General features: G+C 44.7%; 1 protein-coding gene and 1 long non-coding RNA gene across 2 annotated transcripts in view; both read left to right on the top strand.

Moving 5' to 3' along the window:
• Positions 1-11400, top strand: part of LOC119862865 (cytochrome P450 3A21-like) — a 28333-nt gene extending 16933 nt beyond the window's left edge. The window contains exons 10-13 of the mRNA XM_038420285.2: positions 1505-1665; positions 2245-2471; positions 4839-5001; positions 8068-11400. Of these exons, the coding sequence (XP_038276213.1) occupies positions 1505-1665; positions 2245-2471; positions 4839-5001; positions 8068-8163 (647 nt within the window). The 3' untranslated portion in view covers positions 8164-11400. The remainder of the gene's footprint in view (positions 1-1504; positions 1666-2244; positions 2472-4838; positions 5002-8067) is intronic.
• An 8292-nt stretch (positions 11401-19692) lies between these two features.
• LOC122455974 overlaps positions 19693-23220 on the top strand; it is a 9681-nt gene continuing 6153 nt past the window's right edge. Inside the window, exons 1-2 of the long non-coding RNA XR_006274528.1 lie at positions 19693-19794; positions 20602-20699. This is a non-coding gene — a long non-coding RNA (uncharacterized LOC122455974). The remainder of the gene's footprint in view (positions 19795-20601; positions 20700-23220) is intronic.

The raw sequence follows: 23220 nt of genomic DNA, 5'->3' as shown, positions 1-23220 counted from the left end.
TATCCTCCCGTACTCTGCCAATGACTTTAGTCTTGATCACTCACTTGTCCGTCATTCCCATCGCTCTTCTCATCCTGTCTTCCTCTGCACATGGAATGCCCTCCCCAGAAAGCCAATAACTACTCTGCCTTCCTGTATGCCATTCCTCAAGACCCTATAGAAGAAACTCGGCCAGCAGTAAAAGGGAGGCCAAGAGAAATCAAAGAGTTCAGATGTAGCTATTATATTTTAAAACAATGCATAATAAAATATAAAAATGTGTGTCATATAAGTAAAATTTGGACATAGTGTGACAGGCTTAGGCCAGATGCAGGAGCTGGGAGCAAGAGGCACAAGAAGCTGACAATGAGAAGGCGTATTGCTGGAGGACTGAGGAGTACAAGCGTTATCAGACATCAGGAGGAAAGTCTTGTGGTGAGGATAAAGAAGGAGTTGGGAGGAGGCCATAGGGAAGTAGCCCAGAGAGTTGTAGCTGTCACGCAGCTGTTACAAGAGACACTGTACACAGCTGCAATCCACAGGGCCCTGGGCTGGAACCCGGAGTAGAGGGCGGACCCGGGTTCCCCCCATCCCCCTCAACTCCCCATTTGAGACAAGAAGAGGTGACCTGGATTGTCGGTCCCATCAGAGAGGAAGGTCCCTGGGCTATCCCCCAACCCACTAGGTGGGTCAGCAGAGTCTGCAGGGATTGTTCTCCTCCCTTTCCCCATGCTGGCCAGTGATGAATAAACGGCAGGTTTGAGACACTATCAAAAATGGCCAGACTGAGGGTTGCCGTGAATCTCTGAGGCGAGCAAATCCACCAATAAGCACAAGATCCACCAAGGCAGAAGATGAAATTTGTCACAATAGCTTGATTTTATCCCTCTCCTTCTTTGTTTGTAAGCTCTTTGGGTTTGTGTTTGTACAGCACCTTGCACGATGGGTCCCTAATCCTGACTGTGGCGTCTGACACTGCTGCAGTAGAATTGTTAAATAATAATTATTGCAGCGTGCTGCCAGCATGCTTAGCACAGTCCAAACCTTCCCTCAGGAGCTTGCAGCTCACCTCAGAGCCTAGGGGAGAGTGTCAGACATCTGTCCACCTATGAATATCTCTGTTATGTTCTTATATTTTCAAACCCACTGTGGAGCAGGAGTTCCGCAAACCCACTCCAGAGCAGGGTCTCTCCTACCCCTGCTCTTCAGGCTGTTGTGTTGCAGTGAATAAACTCAATGGCCTGTTTCCCACCTCACGGACGCGGATGTGACACAGTTGATTTTAATGGAGTTACTCCTGATTTACACCAGGGCAAGAGGGGAGTCAAGTCCACCACTTGCCGCTGTTACTTATTGGATTCTAGAGGGGTTAACCCATGTCAGATGGACCTTTCGCTGTTGTGCTTAAATGATCAGCAAAGGAACTGTAGTAAATGAATGCCTGGGTAGGGCTCTCAACTGAGCTGGGCAGTGTATAGGAGGGAGGCTTCACCCTCCCTGTGTGCTTTCTTGCCTCTTTTTCCAGCTCTGTCTGACAAGGAGATTGTGGCGCAGGCCCTTGTCTTTATCTTAGCTGGTTATGAGACCACCAGCGTCACCCTCAACTTCCTCTCGTATAACCTGGCCACTCACCCCGACGTGCAGCAGAGACTGCAGGAGGAGATTGACGCCGCTCTTCCCAACAAGGTTCGAGAGGTTTGCAGTGCTCTGTGTCCAGCAGATGCACTCTGGTCCCTGCCGTGCGGGGGCTGAGCTGAACCTGGGTGGAAGGCGGAGCATCTGTTCTGTACACAGAAGGTTTCCCCCACCAGGGCTGTCAATCCTACACCATGCACCATTGTGACCTGGGCTTCCTTTGGCCATAGCATCCCAGTCTTTCGATAGCATCTGGGTACATCAGGGAGTAGAGACATCTAGGGAAGTTCCCTTGTGTGACCTGCCTGTCTGTACCAGGGGGCACCTGGAATGGCGAGTTAGGACCAAGGATGGGGATTGAGGGGACCTCACTAGCCCCAGTTTAACCATTGGCATCCCCGTGCTGCAGTATTTAAAGGAGCAGCCCTCTGGGTCAGCGCTGTACCAGTACCTCGGCCTCATGCTAGAGGGCGCTGTCCTGCTGGAGATGGACATGACAATTTGCGCCTGGGTCGCATCGTCATCCCGATTTGTTTAGCATGGCTATTGTGCGTATACGCAGCCAGGCAAGCCCTGAGATGGCCTCCTCCGTACCTGAAAATCTGTTTCCCTCTGCCTTTCCCTCCCCAGGCTGCTCCCACCTATGACGCCATCCTGCAGATGGAGTATCTCGACATGGTAGTGAATGAAAGCCTCAGACTCTTCCCTGTAGGTGGGCGGATCGAAAGGGTCTGCAAGAAAACCATTGAGATAAATGGAGTGACCATTCCAAAAGGCACCGTGACAATGATCCCAGCCTACGTGCTGCATCAGGACTCGGAATATTGGTCAGAGCCAGAAGAGTTCAGGCCCGAGAGGTAAGGGCCAGGGAGGGGGAAGAAATGCTGCTTCCTCCTGAAGTGTGTGAGCGAAAATGGCAGCAAAAGTGGGGGAAGCGTGATTATAACTTTTAAATGAGGCATTTATTAATGTCTGACATCCAGTCCTACCGTTGCTACGCGGGGAGTTTTATGATCTACATCCATAAACTGTGCATGGAATTTAATGAACTGTATTGAAGAAAATGACACTGAAACCAGCTCTCAGCAGCTATAGCACCGAGGGGTTTATGGCCAGACATTAAAGCCAGAGCAATAGGGTGACTGGCACAGTGCCATGCAGATCAGCAATGGAAGGGCAAAGAGGTGTCGAAAATAAAATTTAATTTTCCAGTTCACATTATGAAATGTTCCCTGCTCAGGAATTACTGATGGGTCAGACCCTGAGAAATGAGGCAAGAATCTGATGGAATTAGGTGGCCTAACCCTCACTGGATTGCAAAAGGCCCAGCAGCCATTCCGAGTTGGCACAGAGAGCCAGGAATAATTCTCTCTCTCAATAATGATATTAAGAGCTGACATTTATATAGCAGTGTTCGTGTGAAGAGCCCAAACTCTACAAACTATTGCAGACTAATCCCCAGTAATTGAAATGCACCCACCTCTGGAGTGAAACAGGGCAGCTGTTTAACAGTGCGTGGCAGCACCAAGCCAAAGTTGAGGAGCAGACGTGAAGAATAACATGTCCAGCTGAACCTGCATGAGGAATCTTAGACAGACGAAATGTAATTACCCAACTGGATTTATGCACAGTGATGAGAACTGTGCTAGATGGCCAACTCTGCTCTAGTATCAGATACATGGCTGGCAAGTGATACAACTGATGGAAGAAAGCACCATTTTTCAATAGATAACGTAAAAATGACTAAAGAACTAGAAGTTCCGCACAAGTTATTCTGAAGTCAACTTAACCTCTTTGCGATGAGCTCCAAACAGCCCTCCCAAACTAGCCATGGTAGGGCCACCTCAGCAGTTGGATGGGCAAGATCCAAGGAATACCTGCCATTCTGTGTGTGCGCTCTGGGAAGCAGTGTTGGGAATTCAGCAGGTGGAACACGATCCTCTGGGTCAGCAGTACACCTGTACCTCAGACTCAAGCTAGAGTGCTGGCCTTCTGGAGGTACTGTTGGTTCATATGCAGTGTAAAATAGAAATTTTGTCCACTTGTGGTGATTAATGTTCCCATGCTGCTTTTCATAAGAGTATGGGTATTCTGGCTAAATTCCAGCCTGTGGTATAATAATCTACCTTGCCTACAATTCCCCATTACAGTTAGATACAGTATTCTTCTTCACTTCCTAGTCTAACCATTTGTGTAGTGTTGTTGTATGCCATGAAACAGCTGCTCCATTCTACCCCAGAGTTTGTATTTCAATGGTGATTGTAGTGAGCCTTACCTAGTTTAATCACAGGTTTCAGAGTAGCAGCCGTGTTAGTCTGTATTCGCAAAAAGAAAAGGAGTACTTGTGGCACCTTAGAGACTAACAAATTTATTAGAGCATAAGCTTTCGTGAGCTACAGCTCACTTCATCGGATGCATTCGATGAAGTGAGCTGTAGCTCACGAAAGCTTATGCTCTAATAAATTTGTTAGTCTCTAAGGTGCCACAAGTACTCCTTTTCTTTTTACCTAGTTTGTAGATCCATTTAAATCTGTGAAGTACTTTGGCATGGAAAGTGCTATAAAAATGTAAGTTGTCATTTTGACTTAGGATTATTGAAATGTTTCACTGGCAAAGCTCTTTTATTTTACGGATTCTGTCTGGTTTGCAGCAGAAAGAAAGAATATCTCTTCTCTTCTGAGCAGCATGTCTCAAAAGCAAGCTCTTGTACAGACCGGACAGGGAGATACACTTGCTCTGTTTGTCCATTTACTTGTTATAAGAAGAAGATCTAGAGCGGTTTTTTGTGATATGAACTCTGGGTTTAGTTTCTGGGACAAGAGGAATTTCAACTTGAGTTCTGAGAAGAGTTACTATGAAATCACAAAAAGAAAAGGAGTACTTGTGGCACCTTAGAGACTAACACATTTATTTGAGCATAAGCTTTCGTGAGCTACAGCTCACTTCATCGGATGCAAGTATATTCACAAGTATATTCTGGGACTTCCTGCTCATTTGAAAGCCGTGGAGATATACAACTAATTCTAGGCACCAGCATGGAAAGGGGTGGGAGGGTGTTGTATGTGATGGAGGAACATGGAAAATAGATATGTTCTGATTGAAATATGCAAAACAGGCCTTTGCCTCCTCCCAATCCATTGAGCATGCCAAATCCAACAAAGAGGACAGGTCCTGAGACAGTAGTTTCTCCTAACTTGTTTGTTCTTTTCTCTGATTGGAACCAGGTTCAGTAAAGAGAACAGAGAGAGCATGAACTCCTACATTTTCCTGCCCTTTGGAGCTGGTCCCAGGAACTGCATTGGAATGAGGTTTGCCCTTCTCAGCCTGAAAGTGGCCATGATTGTGCTGTTGCAAAGGTTTTCCTTCAGAACCTGCAAAGATACCCCGGTGAGAATCTATCCTTGTATCTGTATTGTTTGTTTTACTACCTGTGACGGTCTTCGCTTGTGGGGAGTGTTGCCTAGTGGCCGGGGCTTAGGCCCTTCGACCAGCAAAGGGGATTTTGATAGGGGAGCCCAGCCCCTTCCACCTCACCAGGCTCTGGCCCAGGGCCCTGTGAGGGAGACACAGGGCTCCAACACCCAGAAGAGCCTTAAGCCAGCCCTCCCTAGGTCACCCATCTACTGTCCGCAGTTAGCAGTCTGTACCAATAAACTGAGTCCACATGAGAGAGGGTGCCCCTGACGCAGATCCTCCCCTCCCTCAGGGAGAGAACCTACCTTCCCTCAGCTCTTCCCTCTGGAGCTGGGAGTTGTAGTTCCTTGCTCTGCCCCTAAGTGAGCTGTTCTGTTCCCATCTCCTCCAGCCTGTGCATCTTTTACATGAGTGGTAGGGCAGGGCAAGCTGAATCCAGAGCAGCTCCTTAACCCCTTGTTGCCCAATGTAGGATTTGTATACCCCATCACGCTACCATAGTCTCGTTGAGATAATCACATGTGCTCATTGTCACCTGTGTCTCAGAACAGATGGGGCACTGTGTCTCACACACACAAAATCCCTTTCCCCATTCAGAGGCTGATAGATTCTGGAGCACTGAACCTGGTAGGCAGAGTTGGTTTTACCGTCACACTACGAAAGCAGGAAGGTTTCACCGTGGATTAGAGGCATGTAGTGGTGTTAGGGTTTTTTTTTTGTCTGTGACCATGGTTATTTGGGCATCCGCTAGCATTGAGTCTAAAAGGACCCCAAGACTGTGAGCTGATTAAGGGTACATCTACATCTACTCATTAAAAATATACCCACAGCAGCGAGTCTCACAGCCCAGGTCTAAAGAAGGGTTTACGGCACTAAAAAGAGCCAAGTAGACAGTCCTGCTCAGGCTCTGAAGCCAGAGACAAGGGTGGGTTTCAGCTCCTGAGCTCCAGCCCGAGTGGGAACATCTACATGGCTATTTTTAGCACCATACCACAAGCCCCGGGGGCCTGAGTCTGTAGAACTGGGTTCTGAGACTCACTGCTGTGAATGATTTTTGGAATGTAGACATTTCCTTAGACATCTGAGAACAGATACCCTCAATATTGGGAGATCTTATACAGAGGCGGCAAATTCTTCAAACTACCTCCTTCCTCCTGTCAGCATGTCCTCAGTCTTGCTTGGGCTTCAGCTTCATACATGTACCGACTGAGCAAGGCACTCAGAAAGTTGGAGATGGTGCTATTTATATTTGACATAAAGTAGGTGCAATTTCCTATTTGAAAGTATATGTCAAATAATCCCTGCTGTAAGCTCTTTGTCTGTAACAGCTTTGGGAGCAGTTTGTTCTGTTCCCAGGCTAAGCGAGCGTTATTCTTAGGTTTTCAGGGCAAGTTCTTGCAACTTCAAATTCTAAATTGGCTTTCTGTGAATATTCTACAACGTTCCAGTAGAATGTGCTATTTCCAAGGACGTCCTTGTCCACGAGCTTGTTTGCTGGGGGAAGATGAGCCCAATGGCCAAGAACATGCTCAAACCAGATTTGTTTGAAAAAGCAAACAGATATTTACAGAAGTTTTTCTTGGCTGTGAGTGCTCAGCTCTAAACTCTACTGATGTGAGCTGCCGATAACTGACCTGTTACCCTGGACGTGAAAGACTGTAACAGCCCATTAACAATCCACTGACCTACCTGGCCTCCCCTGAGTCTAAAGACACTTTTCTAGTCCTGAAATGGATCTGTTCAATTTAATTAAAGGAAGACTATTTAAACTTGTATCATATCACTAATGCCAGTAGCTTTATGTAGCTCCTCCGGCTTTCCCACCAAAATACCACTCCAAAATATATGCCCAAAGAAGCTGTTTTCCCCTTAGGCTCAGTGATGCAGGCTGTGCTGAGAGCCAAACTTCAGACATCAGGAGGTTACTCAGGATTCCTGGTAGAAGCCCATATGAAGCCTGAAGCAACCTGTTGCATTGTTGATGTGTTCATGTTGTCTTGTTGGAAATGAAGATGCTGGTTATCTTGCTTGCACTGGTGAATCTCAGCCGCATTGAATCCCCTAGGAGCTAGACAGGGAAATAGACCATCTCCGCCCATCCTCTGCCAGTGCAAGACTGTTCCCAGCACTACATCTTCTGCTGCTGTATCCAGACTAGTTTTAAAAGTTTCATGGTTCGATGCTTCCAGCCTGTCCTTGGGACAGACAGTTCCACAGCCTGGTGCATCTCACTGACAGGAAGTTTCTCCGGCTATTCAGTCTGATAATCCTTTCTTAGTTTCGTTCCATTACTCCTGTATGTCACACACAATACCTCTCCCTCCTTAGTGTTTACACTCATCAACTATTAACAGACTGGTACCTTGTCTCTGCTTAGTCATTGCTCAGCCAAGCTTGACAGATTTACCTTGTGACACCTTTCCTTGTATGTCCAGTTCCCTCATCAGTTGTGTGGTTCTCCTTTGAGCTCCTCCCAATATATCAATATCTTGGGGGAGCCAGAATTGAAGGCAATATTGCTCCTGCTACTGGAGAACATTATACCTGTACTGCACCCTTCTCACTGGACCTGTAGCAACATATTTGGCAACAGTGGGATCATGAAGTAGGTCAGAAAAATGCAAATGAGTGAAAGCAAAGGGTGTGAGACATGAGTGGGTGCTTTGTAGGGTATGTCCACACTTGGAGCTGGCAGATCAAGGATACATATTCATGTTAGCACTCTCTGAACTCGCATGCTAAAAATAGAGTGTAGCCTCTCTGAGTGCGTGTCCGTCAGAGACCCTAGGTATGTACTCGGGGCAGTTAGCCCCTCCTGCTGTTCACGCTGCCATGGCTACCTTCTATTTTTTGCATGCTAGCTTGATGACAGCTAGAGCCTGTATGTCTGCTCAAGCTGTGAATCATAATCCCAAACTGACATGTAGATATTCCCAGGGTGTTGGGCTTTTGTCAGAAGGAGTATAATGTTTGCTGCGTCCCTCCCTAGCTCCCCACATTCACTGGCTTTCTTTTCATTTTTCTCTACTAATGGTAAAGATCCCTCTGGTGCTGGACCCAAAGCGTTTCTTGCAACCCAAGAAGCCAATCATTCTGAAGATGGTCCCCAGAACCCATGTTGATCCAGAGGAGTAAAAGAATTTGCAACGGATCAGAGACTGCTGCCAGCTGCTCCTTCCGCCTCGTTCGTCTCTCTGTCAATCACATGAGAATAGGAATGAGCCATGTAAAACTATATAGAGAAAGCAAAAGCAATATCTAGAAAAAGCCCCAGGTGTCATGAAAGCAGGGCCTTGTGACTATACAGCATACCAAATTTGATGGGCCCTTCTGTCCAATAGGAGATTGTGCTTGGCTTTTCTACCAAAAAAACCCACACAAAGTACAGGCTGAGCAGAGTTCAATTTTTATAAAACAATAATCGAGCCCAGGCCTGTTTCTCATTGATATCAAAACCCCTTTACACTGTTCGGAGAGTCTAAAGGGACCTTTAAGGGTATGCACCCGCTTTCAGGCCCCCTTACACTGCCAGAGGAGGGTTTAGCGTAAATGAGAATCAGGCCTTGGGCACTGGGACAGAAACTGTGTCACCTCCCATCTGGCTAGACACATCCGAAGTTGAGGTTGTTATGACTCCGTATAAAAATCACATGACCCAGGCCATTTTACACTGCTGCATGGGTAGATGTACCTGAACTAGCTTTAATTTCACTAGCTTGAGTAATAATTGCAGCGAAACCAGAACCACCAGGGCTGTACAACTGCACCTGGGGCACAAGCAGCTAGCCTGTGCTGCTGGGCTTCATTATTTAATTTGAGCTAGTTCAAAGTGAGCTCAGCTATGATTACACATGCTCCAGTCACACTTTTGACTACAGCGTAGATGTACTCTTAGTCTATGCTATGGACGCTACAGTGGCATAGCTGCAGCTACACCACTGTAGCATCATAATGTAGACGCTTCTGACATCAATGGAAGGGGGTATTCAGTCAGTGTAGGAGGTAATCCACCTCCCTGAGAGGGAGTGCAGCTGAAGTCTGACATGAGTATTTAATACATGGGCAGGGGGGGAAGACCTCATTTTTTGGAAGACAGCATTAGGAAGGTAAATGAATCGTCAGGCTGAAAACGGGACATTTAACGATAAGTAACTTAACGATAAGTAAATAGGTTAGTAGGCTGAAAAGACAGAACGTCAGAGCCAGCTAAGAGAAGAGGGAGAACACCCCGGGGACTATTTACTATGAACTAGATAGCAAGGGACAAAATAAGTTAGGAATGTAGAGATGAGGTAAAGAGGAAGTCAAAACATAGGCAGCATGTGGACAGATGCACACGGTACAGGGATTGGTCTCGGAGGGAGCTAGGTTGATGAAGGAATTCTTCCATCTGCCAAGCCAGGTCTACACTGGAAGTTAGGATGGCTTAACCATGGTGCTCAGGAATTTTTCACACCCCTGAGCTTCATAGCTAGGTCGATCTACATATTAAGTGTAAACCAGTATCAGATGTCAAAGAGCCTGCTGGCCTCAATGGCTATGTAATCTGATGCTACAATAGCACTGTCTCTGTTGCTGCATCAGAGGTTTCTACTTGGTTTGAAAGACTCTTCGGTGCTGTTTCTGACCCTAGTCCAAAGTCACTGCCAGTCTTCTGGGCGATCTGATGCTTTAGAAGGAGAGGTTGATGTTCATGTTAGAGGATGATGTTGGGTCAGGTGGGTCTCTCTCTCTCTCTCTCTTAGTGCCGGTCAAAGTTGTGAGGTTTCCTTTCATACATTCCCCTTACTGAGGCTTTGCTTCTGCTTGGTTACTTCACACCAGTGTAGCTACACATTGCAACCCCCTCAGATCAGATGCTGTATAGTGGTATAAAACAGAGCTTGGAATTTTACTGGGATAAGCTGAATTGATGCCAACCCCATTTTGTAAAAGTGCAGTGTGTCCACACTAAGGGTTTGCCCCAATGTAAATACATCAGTGCTATACCAGTGCAAATTACCCTAGTCTAGGTGAGCCCTGAGTACCCCTCGTATCATGACCATCACCCTTTTTGCTGAGCACTGCCTTTGAGACACCAGCAGCACTGCTAGGTTCAGGTACTTTTATGAAGCTTTTTGGATATTGGACCCTGCTCAGCAATTTTATTCAGACATTGTCAGTTTCTTCTGGCACTTTTATTGAAATCAAGGGGTAGAGCAAATTTCCCATATGTGATTGTTGCTGTCTATTTTGTCCCATTCCTATTTCTTGCCAAGTTGGCCCTATCTTTTTTCTGGTTTTACAACCCCCGGTGGGTGGTGACATCCAGGGCTATTTTCCTGGATCATGTGATGCTGCAGCATTATGGCTCTGTCAGGTGTTAAAGTGACTACACCCTTGCAGGAAGTAATGCATGTTTCTCTAGACCAATTTCTAGAGCTGACTTAGCTAGATTCTGGTATGTTTTAGGTGGCTGTTATTACTGAAGACTTGTAACATACCTCAGCTTGCAGATGAGTTAACTAGAGCAGCCTAGTTACCATAAAGCAGTTACCATTTATGAGCAGTGGTTTGCAGAGTGGGAGTGAAGCATATTATGTGTTCTTTCTGTTTGTTTGCTTATTGTATCCAGTGGTCTCCTGTGTAATATCTTTACACAGATATTAGCCCAGTTATGATTTTTTAACTTTGTTCTCTATTATTCCATTTTATAACTTTGATTTGAATTGTAGTAATACGGCAAGGTGCAGTGCTGGGAAAGACCTGGGTTTGGAAGAAGGATCTCTCTCTCTGTTGGATACTGAGAGCAGAGAAGGCTCACTGAACCTTGTCGTTCTTAGATTCCAAATGAGCATAATGCTGAATGCTCTGTATAATATGTGGTGTGATTTCATATTTACTAATCCTAAAAGGATAATTAAAATAAAAATCAACATAATTCCTTATAATTTTCACTGAGATGATGTCAACATCTGATTCCATTCCCCCCTCTTCCACACACAAATCAATCCTTTTTCAGGGCATTGGAGCCAGTGTCCGTGCAGTTCACATAATCTCGTTACATCTCCCAAACTCAGCAGGGTTGGGCTTTGTCATTAGCTAGGTGGGAGACTTCTAGGGAAATCCCAGGTGATGCAGGGAAGTTACATTAATGACTGAAATGGGGCCCCTCTTCCCTCTGAGTCAGGAATGAGCAAATACCCCAGTATGAATCAATGAACTACTGGAGGTGCCATCTTTTAAATAAGATGTAAAACCGAGCTCTTGACTTTCTGAGATCTCATCCCTTGGCACTTTCCACAAGAGTACAGTGTTCTAATTATTGTATCTTTTCCAACTCATAAATTAGCTAGGCATATTCTGTGATATAATACATTTCACATCCTTTTATAAAATTTATGGCACATTATTTCTATGCACTATTTAACAGCTGCCACGGTTTTCCCTAAAAGTGGCTGAATTTCAGGATGGGAGAAGTGATTTACATATATACTTTACAATCTGTAACATTTGCAATGCTCTTAGGGATTCCTGTGTGATGGAAAATCATTATTATAATCAAACTTTACCGTAGAACACAAAGCATTATGGCATTATGTCAGCAGCAGGAAGAGCCACTTCTGGCTGCAGCTTAGAAACACAGATCCTAAAATTGGATACTTCAGAATCCTATTAACCAACAGAAATATACCAATCCTTCGGAAAAGGCTGCGTAAAGCTCTGGAGACTGTCTAAATGGCTTTTATACCAACCATCAATTTTTGGAGCTTTCTTCTACTATTGCGTAGTGGCTGTCTGTACAGGAACACACGTTATTTTCTCAATACTTGTATCCTTGTGGAATTGGGTAAAATGCTACATTCAGGAAACATAACATGCTTTCTATACAGGATGACATTCCCAATATAGGGCTTTCCTTACCTAAAGGGAGATAGAGGAGGATTTTTTATTTTTATTTTTTTAATTTTGGGGAGGTTACTGCTTCCACCTTTTGTTTCATAATCCTCAGTGATGCTGCTTCTACCTGAGAGCAAACACCTTTACATATTTTAAGCTCTTTCTCTCCTCTCTCTTAAATATAAGGCACATGCAGCTAGACCAGGAAACACTGAGAGGGAGCCCAAGCAAGGCTCAGCCCTCAGAAGGGAGAGCCAAAAGGGGGAATCCACTGACTCTGTGGTGCCAAGACTCAGGAGGTTCTCTGGTCCCTGTCTTGAGAGGTGCCCCAGTCTGTCAGATGGAACAGTAGCAGGACCCAGTATTGCAGTTCAGGAATCACAGCTATGAATTAATAACTCAGCTGTATTTTGCTGTCTGCTGCACAGAAAGCCACGTCCCAACCAACCATGTTCAGCTACATGTCCAATATCTTTCAAAGGGTCTTTGAGAACAGCAGAGGTGCTCTTCACTCACTCCATTGCTATATTGGGTTAAGTCACATGTCTCACAACTAAGCCAAACACACTCGTATGTATAAAGTACAACCTTACTGATAAGATCTTTCAGGATAGTCACTTTCTTTATCTCTCTCTCTCAAGCAAAGCATTGCAACAACATAGTAATATTAGTAATATACAGTTTACTTTTCTGAGAGTGTCAAAGGAGTTCAGCCACTGTGTTTGTACCCTGACAAAGCTGTGTTTCTACCCTGACAACCTTACCCTGCATCATTACCGCTGATTCAGCTTAAAGTTTCCACAGTTTTGTTGATGCAGCACAGCTCTACACATGAAGAATTGGATGGTGAAACTCACTCCACCCTGTCTCTTGGTCACAGTGCATTTACACTGAATTCAAACGATATAATAACTGAAGTGCTGATACATGTGACAAGCTTTAGACTGAATTCAACAGGCTTTAAGAATAAAACTGCAATCACAGGATGTTACCCTCTGACAGCTGCTGGGGCTTATGTGAAATGACTCCATGGTCTCACCCAAGTTAGTTCTCAACAGATGTGTGTTTATATAACACAACCAGCAGCAGTCAGTTTGCTGAAGGCAAACAGGGTGTAACCGTGCCTCAATGGGTCACAACCGAGAATGCCAAAGTCAGGCCAAACTGCTGAGAAATAGGGCCGATATACCCCAAGACTGGTGGTTAATACCCCATAGGATATACCAAACCAGCAACAAAAGTAAACTTCTGTTTCACCACATTGGCTAACAAGAAATCAGGAAAGTAGTTTCTTTAGGTATTCCAGTCCTTGTATCCCTACCAAAACCACTGGATTTAAAGTTGAGTGGTTCTTTAAAGCAGTCTCATCAAACAAAAGGTTCTTCTGATCTCAAAGGACCAGCCACACACGCAGGTCAATATAATACTTAGATCTTATCCAAAAATCCCGCTGATGCCAATCTTTTAGTATCTAAAGGTTTATTTAGAGAGAGAAAGAAAGGTGAGAGTTAAAATTGTTTAAAGGAATCAAATATATACAACAATTTCAAAGTTCTTGGTTCAGGCTTGTGGCAGTGATGGAATAAATGGCTGGCTTAAATCAAGTCTCTGGTTGCTTCCAGATCAATGGAAAATCCTCAATCCCTTGGTTAGAATGCTCCCATTAGCATAAATCCAGAGGCCTGAGCAGGAAGGAGGCTGGAGCAGGAAAGAGGCAAAATGGAGGTGTTTCCAGGGCCTTTTATAGCTTCTGCCATGTGGAAGGAAACCCATTGTTTCAAACAAAGCCCTCAGGCCAGCTAATGGAAAATTACAGGTAAAAAATGGATTTTGGAGTCACATGGGTGAGTCACATGTCCATGCATGACTTTGCTTAGTCATGGCAGAAGTCATTACCTATACCTCAAACAGCATGTTCACAGGAAAGTCCATTCAGGGTAGGTGGGTGTCTTCCATTGTGAGTTAAATGTTCTTTTGACGGGCCATTCAATTTGAATAGTTGCTCCAAGATGTGCTGGCTAACTACCTTCTGGGCGTTACCCCAGGAGCGAACATTTGAAATCCAGGTACAGGCCAATGCTCATAACTTCAAATACAAAAAATGTTACATGCATACAAATAGCATAGGCATATTCAGCAAATCATATCCTTTCCATAGACACCTTACTTCACAACCTTTGTACAATATTTGTTGCAATTATATAACAGTGGTAGCAACAATTATCGACATGGTCATAGTTTAATCAGATAACGTCACACAGGGTAAAGATTGAATGAGACGGAACCTGAATTCCCTGATCAAGTGATCTGTCCAAGGCAACATGCAGGCAGCATGGGGTAAATTTGTACCTATTGTGCCTATTCTCTGGATAAACAGAAGACTTCCATTTCCAGTGCTGGGACCTGCCACAGACAATAAACTCTTGTCAAACTAACATAAATGATCACAGTGCAAGAATAAATTCCATACTGTCGCTTTTTGTCATTCAAACTTTTGTCATGGGGGGGAGGGGCTGTTTTCACACCCCTGACCAACAAAAGTTTTAAGGATGGAAGTGCAGTGTAGACAAGGGCTCACGCTTCCACGGACTCGCATGATATTGTTGAGTGATTCAAATAGGTTTAGGCCAAAGTATAAGTGTGGGATTCAACTTGGAAACAGTCATGTAAATACTTCTGGATTACGGTGCAGAATGTAGGCTGGAATTGCTGCTAATGTCCCTAAAGCTAGGATGAGAATCCAGGTCTCCTGATTCCTAGACCAGGGCTTCCTATTGTAAAATCTGTCTCTAACATCCTGCAGTTAGCACATCCCATATAAACATCCAATTACTCCTTCCTTGAAGCACATTTATATGGTTTTCGGGACATGCTGAAGCCCTTGTAAAAATATTTTGATCGTTCATTTCTAAATGACACGCTTTAATGCTCTATAGGGATAATGTACCTGTCTGACAAGTTACAGTGGAATGTACAACGTTAAGTAAAATATAGCTGTGTAACCACTTTTTTACTGTTTACGTAAACATGTAGGTTAAATGTCATATATCAAAGTTCTACTTCTGATTGAAGGCAAAGGCAAATAGCTATGTATTCCACCATCACACCCAGCACACAGCTGCTTGCAATTAAATTACTGGAAAATCCTAGCATGTCAGGATGGAAAATAGTGTTAGATAAGAGCTACCAAGTCCTCCTGACACTATAGGGTTGGTCCCTACAATATAATCTCAAATGTTTAATCCTGGCTAGTTTTATATGTACCAGCAGTGGGCCTTCCATCACCTCTTTGGCAGACTGTTCCATAGGGAGGCACTGCTCTTCCTTATAGCATGGAATACAGACATTACCAATAAGATTAATGGATGTAATAACTTACAAACATGCTACAGAATCTAAACACTGAATACATTCTTATAAGACTAATATTTATTCTGAGCAACACTAACACATAAGTGATCTGGTTTCCAGCTATGAGTTTGTCAGTTCTTAGCTAATGCCTGTAGCCTGGCAAGAGCTGGCACTTGGCCTGCCAGTGTCACATAACTGACAAGTATTGTTATGTGATACCATTAAAGTCATCATTTGACAATATCAAGACCACATGTAATTCCTCGCCCGATTGGTTTTCAATAAGAAAAGGGAGACGTACTAATCCAAAATGAAAAATGGATCAAAGGCTATCAAATGTCTTATCTTCTTAATCTGCTTAACAAAGGGATGACTGGGGTTGATCACTGAGTCAGTATCAGAGGGGTAGCCATATTAGTCGTATTAGCCGAATTAGTGGGTTTTTTACCCACAAAAGCTTATGCCTAATGTGATGCGGCAAGGCCAGATGGCTATGGAAGAGTAGTGGGAGATAGATATATTAGCTCCAGGCTAAACAAATCCCTGGTACCAAGATAAGTGAAATGGCAGCTGCTCCGGGTCAATTAAGACACCTGGGGCCAATTAAGAACTTTCCAGAAGGCAGGGAAAAGGCTAGGTTGATTGGGACACCTGAAGCCAATCAGGGGCTGGCTGAAACTAGTTGAAAGCCTCCCAGTCAGTCAGGTGGGAGTGCATGTCAGGAGCTGTAGGAGGAAGTTGCATGGTTGGAGAGGCTGAGTAGTACACACCATATCAGGTACAAGCAAGGAGGCCCTGAGGTAAGGGTGAAGTGGAGCTTGAGGAAGTGAGGGCTGTTGTGGGGGAAGTAGCCCAGGGAATTGTACATGTCATGTTTCTAAAAGGTCAGCTACCATAGCTGATACTATTAGGGTCCCTGGGCTGGAGCCTGGAGTAGAGGGTGAGCCCGGGCTCCCCCCCGCACCTTTGTGCCTGATTAATCACTGATCTGGGAGACAACAGAGACTGTGCAAGGAAGGATAACTTCTCCTCACCTCCCTCGCTGGCTTATGATGAAAATGGCTCAGTAGACTGTGACCCTTGTCTCTAGAGAAAGAAGGGTTACGTGGAGGGTCACAGTGATCCTCTGAGGCTAGCGAAATTCACCAGGAAATGCAGGACCCACGGCAGCAAGGACAGAGCTTTGTCACACTAAAGAAATATGGTAGTCTTTAAGGTGCCACCGGGCTCCTCATTGTTTCACTGAGTCAGTGTTTACAGTAAATGAGGTAATGACATCTATAGCCAAGCTGCAAGGTCCAAAGGTGCTACAAAGAGAAAGAAAATGGAAGAAAGAGTGATGTCTTGCTGGGGTGTTAAGGCTACTTCACCACGGAGAGACGTCTTTGAGATGCCATGGCTACCTGACTCATTATCATTCTGCCAGCTGTCTTTCTCACACACAACCATTCAGCCGTCACACAGAGAATCGTACACATCATGCAGTACACGGGAATTAATCAGAATAGAAGTTCAAATCTCAAGTGTTAGCTCTTGTAGGCTAGGCTAACTGGAGTTGGAGTGCTGCAGTCAACTTCAGAGACGGTGAGGTGGTCCCTGCTTCTGAAAGGAATGGCATTCCAGAGGAGGCTTTGTTCCACTCTAAAGTACACTGGTGCAACATGAATCTATCTAAGAGACAAGGACACTTCAATCAGAGAGCAGGTGTTGTGCCCAGTTAACCACGTGATTCCAAATAGCTACTCACTCTCTAACAGCAACATATGCATCATTCCCACTGTCTTCGGAACATGTTGCACTAGTACCTCTCCAGAGTGCAGTATGGTGGGAAACATCTGAAATATAATCAAGACACCACCCTGTATTTGCTTTACAATAGAGAACATGTTATTGAAAAGCATGACCTGGGCAATGTCTTATGGCATCCACTACCACTTGTCCAAAAACATTCTCAGCAATGAGTCTAAGCTCCTTTCTCAGTCAGCACTCCTATCCCATTTCCTACAGCATTCCTCCTGGAAGAGGCTAGAACTGGGATAGTAGTGAGCTACACTAAAGTGCTCTTACACTGTTCTTTACTTTGACTCTTGCTGGGAGAGGATAGGACTTATGAAAGTGTTTTCTGGGTTTAAAACCAAACTTTTCCCTAATGTCCATATTTGAAGGTTAAAACTGAATATGTTGGTGATCTGATTTTGACTGGAGAGACCCGTGAATTTTAAATGTCCTTCACAGAGCCATTGGGTTAGTTTGTGACTGATCTCCTGGGTTATTTACCTCCTTTCACTTCCCACTGGTGAAGCTCAGAGAGAGCATGGTTTGAATCTTCTTCCATTGTTCATCTGTGACACCTGAAATGGTGAACTCCAGTGCTCCCATTAGACCAAAGTTCTGAGAGAGTGGAGCCCAGGTTGAGTTTGAAATTTAGAGTAGCTAAAAGTACAATGAATTGTCCTCCTACTCTTTCTGTCACTGTAGGGTAGAAAAAAGTATGAACTATTGAAGCATTTGGAGACCAAAAGTTCTTAATTATACAGCTCAAGCAATTTACATGGCAGCTGTGAGATTTGGAATTTGGCAAAAGTCATCTAGAGAGAACACGACTAATACCGCTTTAATATAATTCTCAAGGTATGAGAAGTAAAATAGCAAGCGTTATTGTACAAGACCTTTAAACAGAGAGGCATGTTTGAGAGGCTTGCTAGCACTTAATAGCCTGTAATACTGTATGCTAGCTGAGATCCTGGGAGAAACTACTTAGGTCAACTTCCAGAGCATGGTAGAGGACCTAAAGGAATCTACAAAATCTGAATTCAAAACTATGAGAAGTATGGGATTATATACCATTATATGCAGATTATATCTGCCACCCCCTTCCCCCACGAATGTTCCCCAGCCCCCACTTGCTGCCCCTGCTCACCTCCCCCAGCCCTGGAGCCTGCAGCTCATGCTGACTCTGCCCTGCCAGCTCCCCGCATCAACTGTTGCCGCAGGGTCCGAGTAACCCCCATTCAATAATGACAGGGCAGGCTGCCCTTACCCTGCCCTTCCGCCCTAGCCCTGAGCCTCTCCAACACCCCAAACCCAGCCCCAAACAGAGGGGGGTGGGTTCTGGGCACCACCAAAATTTCTACAAGCCTGCCACCCCTCATTATATATTACATTTTACCCAAGTTAAATGTCATTTATTAAAAGGCTGCCCAATTCCCCCCAACAAGGTTAAATTTGTCGAGAGGTTCTCACAATCCTCCATAGTCTTTATTAAATTAAACACAGCTTTATCGCAGCAAACATCACTTTCTCCACTTTGTGACCCAAATCATTAATGGATACATTTAAAAATTAATAAATAAGGTGATGTGGTGACTAGTTAGGTTAATTCTCAAGACTGGCTCCTTTGGATACCTGGGATCCAGCTTTCTAGCGAAAAGTGGCATGTGATGGGGTTTCCCCAGCTTTGGCTCCAGAAGGGCAAAAAGCCCAACAACAATTAGAGACATTCTCCACCTGGGGGTTGATTTATTGATTGCTTCCCAGCCAGAGGGGGCAGAGTTAGGTGATGAGCCGTTATTCATCTGGACCTTATATGAAGCCTCAGGGAGCTGAGTTGGAGAAACACTGCAGAAGGGATAGGACTCTCCTGTAAGGGATGGCCCAGTAGTTTGGGCTGGGTTGTGGCTGGAGAGATGAGCCACATGCACCTCTGCAACAGGCTATGTGTCCTGAGGCTGGTGTTTTGGAAAGGGAAGAGGGAATAGATGGGATCCACAGGGAGAGCAGGGTCCAGGGTGGCCAGCACGGGCTGCCTGCCATTGGAATGCCATTAATCTATATAGGTTTCAGAGTAGCAGCCATGTTAGTCTGTATTCGCAAAAAGATTACTCGATTAAAGATTAAAGATTCACTCGATTACAGACCTGAGAGTGGCTATCTTTCAACAAGAAAACTTCAAAAACAGACTTCAATGAGAGACTGCTGAATTGGAATTAATTTGCAAACTGGATACAATTAATTTAGGCTTGAATAGAGACTGGGAGTGGATGGGTCATTTCACAAAGTAAACCTATTTCCCCATGTTATTTCTCTCCCCCACCACACCCCCCACTGTTCCTCAGACGTTTTTATTAACTGCTGGAAATGGCCCACTTTGATTATCACCATAAAAGCTTTTCCTCCTTCCCCCCCCCCCCACTTCCTGCTGGTAATAGTTCATCTTAAGCGATCACTCTCCTTACAGTGTGTATGATAAAACCCATTGTTTCATGTTCTCTGTGTGTGTATATAAATCTCCCCACTGTATTTTCCACTGAATGCATCCGATGAAGTGAGCTGTAGCTCACGAAAGCTTATGCTCAAATAAATTTGTTAGTCTCTAAGGTGCCACAAGCACTCCTTTTCTTTTTACAGGGGGCTATGATTTGTTTTGTTTTTGGGGGGGGGAATGCTGAATTCATTGGATATGTGTGACTCTGCATGAGCCAATGAGCTCTCTCCACCCAGGACACCACAGTAACCAGGAGTAAATGTGTGGACTAGGTGAGTCTAAGATTAGGATTTTTCCATGCTGGGCGCACCATGCCATGTACACTTGCAGAGAGTAAAGTAAATCCTGTGGTTTTATCAAATAGACAATATCTATGTGTCAGGACACTCATGCATTGTGCCTTCTTGCTGGAATTGCATGCTCCCACCAAGTCTGCAGGTTTCCTTGCAATTCCTCAGGCACTGACTGCAGCTAAGGAGAGCAGGGAGACTGTCTCCCCTCAGAGCTGCCCATAGGGGCATCTTGCCTGTGAGGTGCTGTAGGGGGATAATCGGGGTGGGTAGGCAGAAAGAAGCCATGTGTGCAGGGGCCTTAGAAGAAAGCGAGGGGGACAGAGACTCGAGGGGAAGGAGCTGAGGGAGGACTAGAGCTTTGTGGGGCATGGAGGATGGGCAGAGGGGTATTGTGGAGACTCGAGGAGGCATGGGCTGTATGGGGATGGAGTCCTGAGGGGGAATAGGCCAGGGGACGCTGGGAGGTCATGGGGAGCTCCAGGGGAACACGGTGTGAGGGGAGACGGGACTCAAGGAGGGGCAGGGTTGAGGGGACACAAGGGGGCATGAGGAGGAGTCAAGTCAGTTTTATTGCGATAGAAGGCTATTCCCCCCAAGATTTTCCCATATATCTGAAAACACTCCTCACTGAAGTTCATGAACCCCTGCAAGAAAGTGGGGGAGGGAAACTGGGGTTATGAGCAGGGTTAGCCAACAGACCTGTGCCAACAAGGGAGTGTAATTACTCAGTCAGCACAGGGGTTGTGCCGCTTTAACACTGGAAGCCTCATGTAAGTCACTTTACAGTGCTCCAGGCACATTTCAAAGGAAGACCCCATTTCTTGAAGAAAATGAATGCCCAGAATCCATACCTGCAGAGAAACGAAGAAAAGTTTGTGTGAAAGGTGAGCTACAGTGTTATAGGGAGTAAAATGTTGTGTGGAACCATTGGATTGCCATATAAACTTGGGAAGCTGGAAACCCAGGCTGCATTCCCGGGGAGAGGTTTCAGAGTAGCAGCCGTGTTAGTCTGTATTCGCAAAAAGAAAAGGAGTACTTGTGGCACCTTAGAGACTAACAAATTTATTAGAGCATAAGCTTTCGTGAGCTACAGCTCACTTCATCGGATGCATCCGATGAAGTGAGCTGTAGCTCACGAAAGCTTATGCTCTAATAAATTTGTTAGTCTCTAAGGTGCCACAAGTACTCCTTTTCTATTCCCGGGGAGGGTTTTCCCCACAGTCAATGCCAGTCCCTCAGCAATGTGTGGAATTACCTCAGACCTACGGGGTGGGTGAGGGGGTGTTTTAAATCTGGTTTTATTATTTTTAGGACGTGAGTAATGTAAATGGTATCTTATAGTGCAGGAGAATGTGCACAGCGTGGTAATCCGTCATTAAGCGTTACATAAAGAGCTAAAAAACGCAGCCCCGTTGATCCACGCTCATCTCTCTGGTCTACTCATGTGTTTCAGGCTGTGTGAAAGGAGTGTGCATTTGACTGGCAGTTGGTTCAGTGCTCTGCAACTGGCAACACAGGAGTGATTGGCCAGGGGTGGGGAAAGGGGAATGGACTGCTAGCAACATTGGAGTTTGGGAAGGAAAAAGTAGGGGAACCCCAGATCAGGCAGGAGAGAGAGGTTGCCGGGATGGGGGAGGGGGGGAAGGGGGGAGAGAAAATGGGAAGAGCAAAAGAGGAAGCACAGGGGAGAAACAACAAGATGTATTAGTCTGTGAGTGTAGATGGGATCGCAGAAAATGTCAATGGAAAAAAATCATCTAGTCTATACCCCTCTAAGCGCAGTGTCCAGCATCTCCTTCCCACCCCCTCCCCTGGACAAGTCTGTCAGGAATTTCTGCATCACGAACAAAAGTAAAACATCAGCAAAGCACATTTTCAGAAGCAATAAGGAAAATTATACTTGAAGTGCCAGCAGAGATAGCAATATAATAAGAATCCAGATTTCTATAGAAGGAAGCTCATTTTCATTCTCTCTGTTATCCTCTGTCTCTCGTCTTTACTTTTCCCTGAATTCATGTGGGTCTGTGGTTAAAATGAAAGGCACGGTGCTTCTTTTTGCTTCCTCTCCACTATGCCTCACTGTCACTCTGTCAACACTTTGCTGACATGTGAAAGGATTTGAGAATGTACATTTTGGGGATAAAGCAGAGTCCATAAGGATTTTGCTACCACCATTTGGGGATGCTTAATAATCAATTTCAGAACTTTTTTCCAGAGTGCACAAGTTGCTTTTTCTCAGTAAATCCCCCTACTAATGTTACTTTCTTTCTGTCATGCTGGTATGAGAAAGATCCTGTACTGCCCCAGCAAGCTCCTTCTCATAACAGGAATTAGAATGATTACAACTGTCTATATATTATCTAGAGAACCTGAAAGTATGAAATATATTTAGAATAATCTTAAAAATTGTGGTAACATCAAGTGCTAATGAAATGGATCAGATTACTAGGACTTCAGTCAGTCTTCTGTGTGTCCTCAAATCAAGTAGATCATGACCAGAATTAGTACAAGCTACCTTGCACTGCCCTGACAATGTCCTTCAAGCCGCTCCCATAAAGACCACCTCTGAATTTGAGAACAGAGTTTATACTCCATTCCATTCAGTCCTCTCCTCTACTGAGATTGGAACATGCGGCTGGTTTTTGTGATTTGGACGTCTTTACTCTAGGAAAAGGACAGAGACAATCAGCTAATTTCATCCTGGTCAGTGACTAGTCATAAAAATGGTGGTAGTTTGAGGACATCATTGACACGTGTCTGAACTGTACGTGTGAACCTGAGGTTAAAGGCTCCATCTACAACTATCTGTACGGTAAGTGTATGGGAACACTATATCTACATTTAACTTAATATTTCACTAGTAATAACTATTCTCCAAGATAATGCAAGAACTACAGTAAACATAAACTTCTGCTATTGGCATTTAATCTTTTCCATCCCTCTGCAAATGTCGAGAGGCTAGAAGATGACAGGTACCCAGTCATTACTAGCATTTCTACAACACCACAAGTCCTTCTCCACTCCTCTATTCAGGCCCTCTTCCTTGAAAGCCAATAGAGCTCTCAGATAATGTGCCTAGCCAGGCTTAGGTTGGTTCAGTATGACAACTCTTGGACTTCACTTCCATGACTGAAGATGACACACAAGTCTGGAAAGTGTTGGGATACGCGGGAACCAGCCTAAATAGTCAGATTAGTGTTATGCAGTTAAATCACAGTGGCTCTAATTTTCTTTCTTGCTACCCCATAATACACATAGTCTCATGTGCCAGTGGTGGCAGGTTATAATTGACCCGTACCAGGGAATTATTCATATTTTTCATTCTTGAAAGCATAAACAGCATATACAGTTAAACTACTTCATTTTTATGGACTCCATGCCTGTGCTGTTCTTACTGTATTGTGG

This window comes from Dermochelys coriacea, chromosome 10 (assembly GCF_009764565.3).
Source record: "Dermochelys coriacea isolate rDerCor1 chromosome 10, rDerCor1.pri.v4, whole genome shotgun sequence".
Classification (NCBI taxonomy): Eukaryota; Metazoa; Chordata; order Testudines; family Dermochelyidae; genus Dermochelys; species Dermochelys coriacea.
Note: the sequence above shows the minus strand (reverse complement) of the source record. Positions and strands in the feature narration are given on the sequence as shown.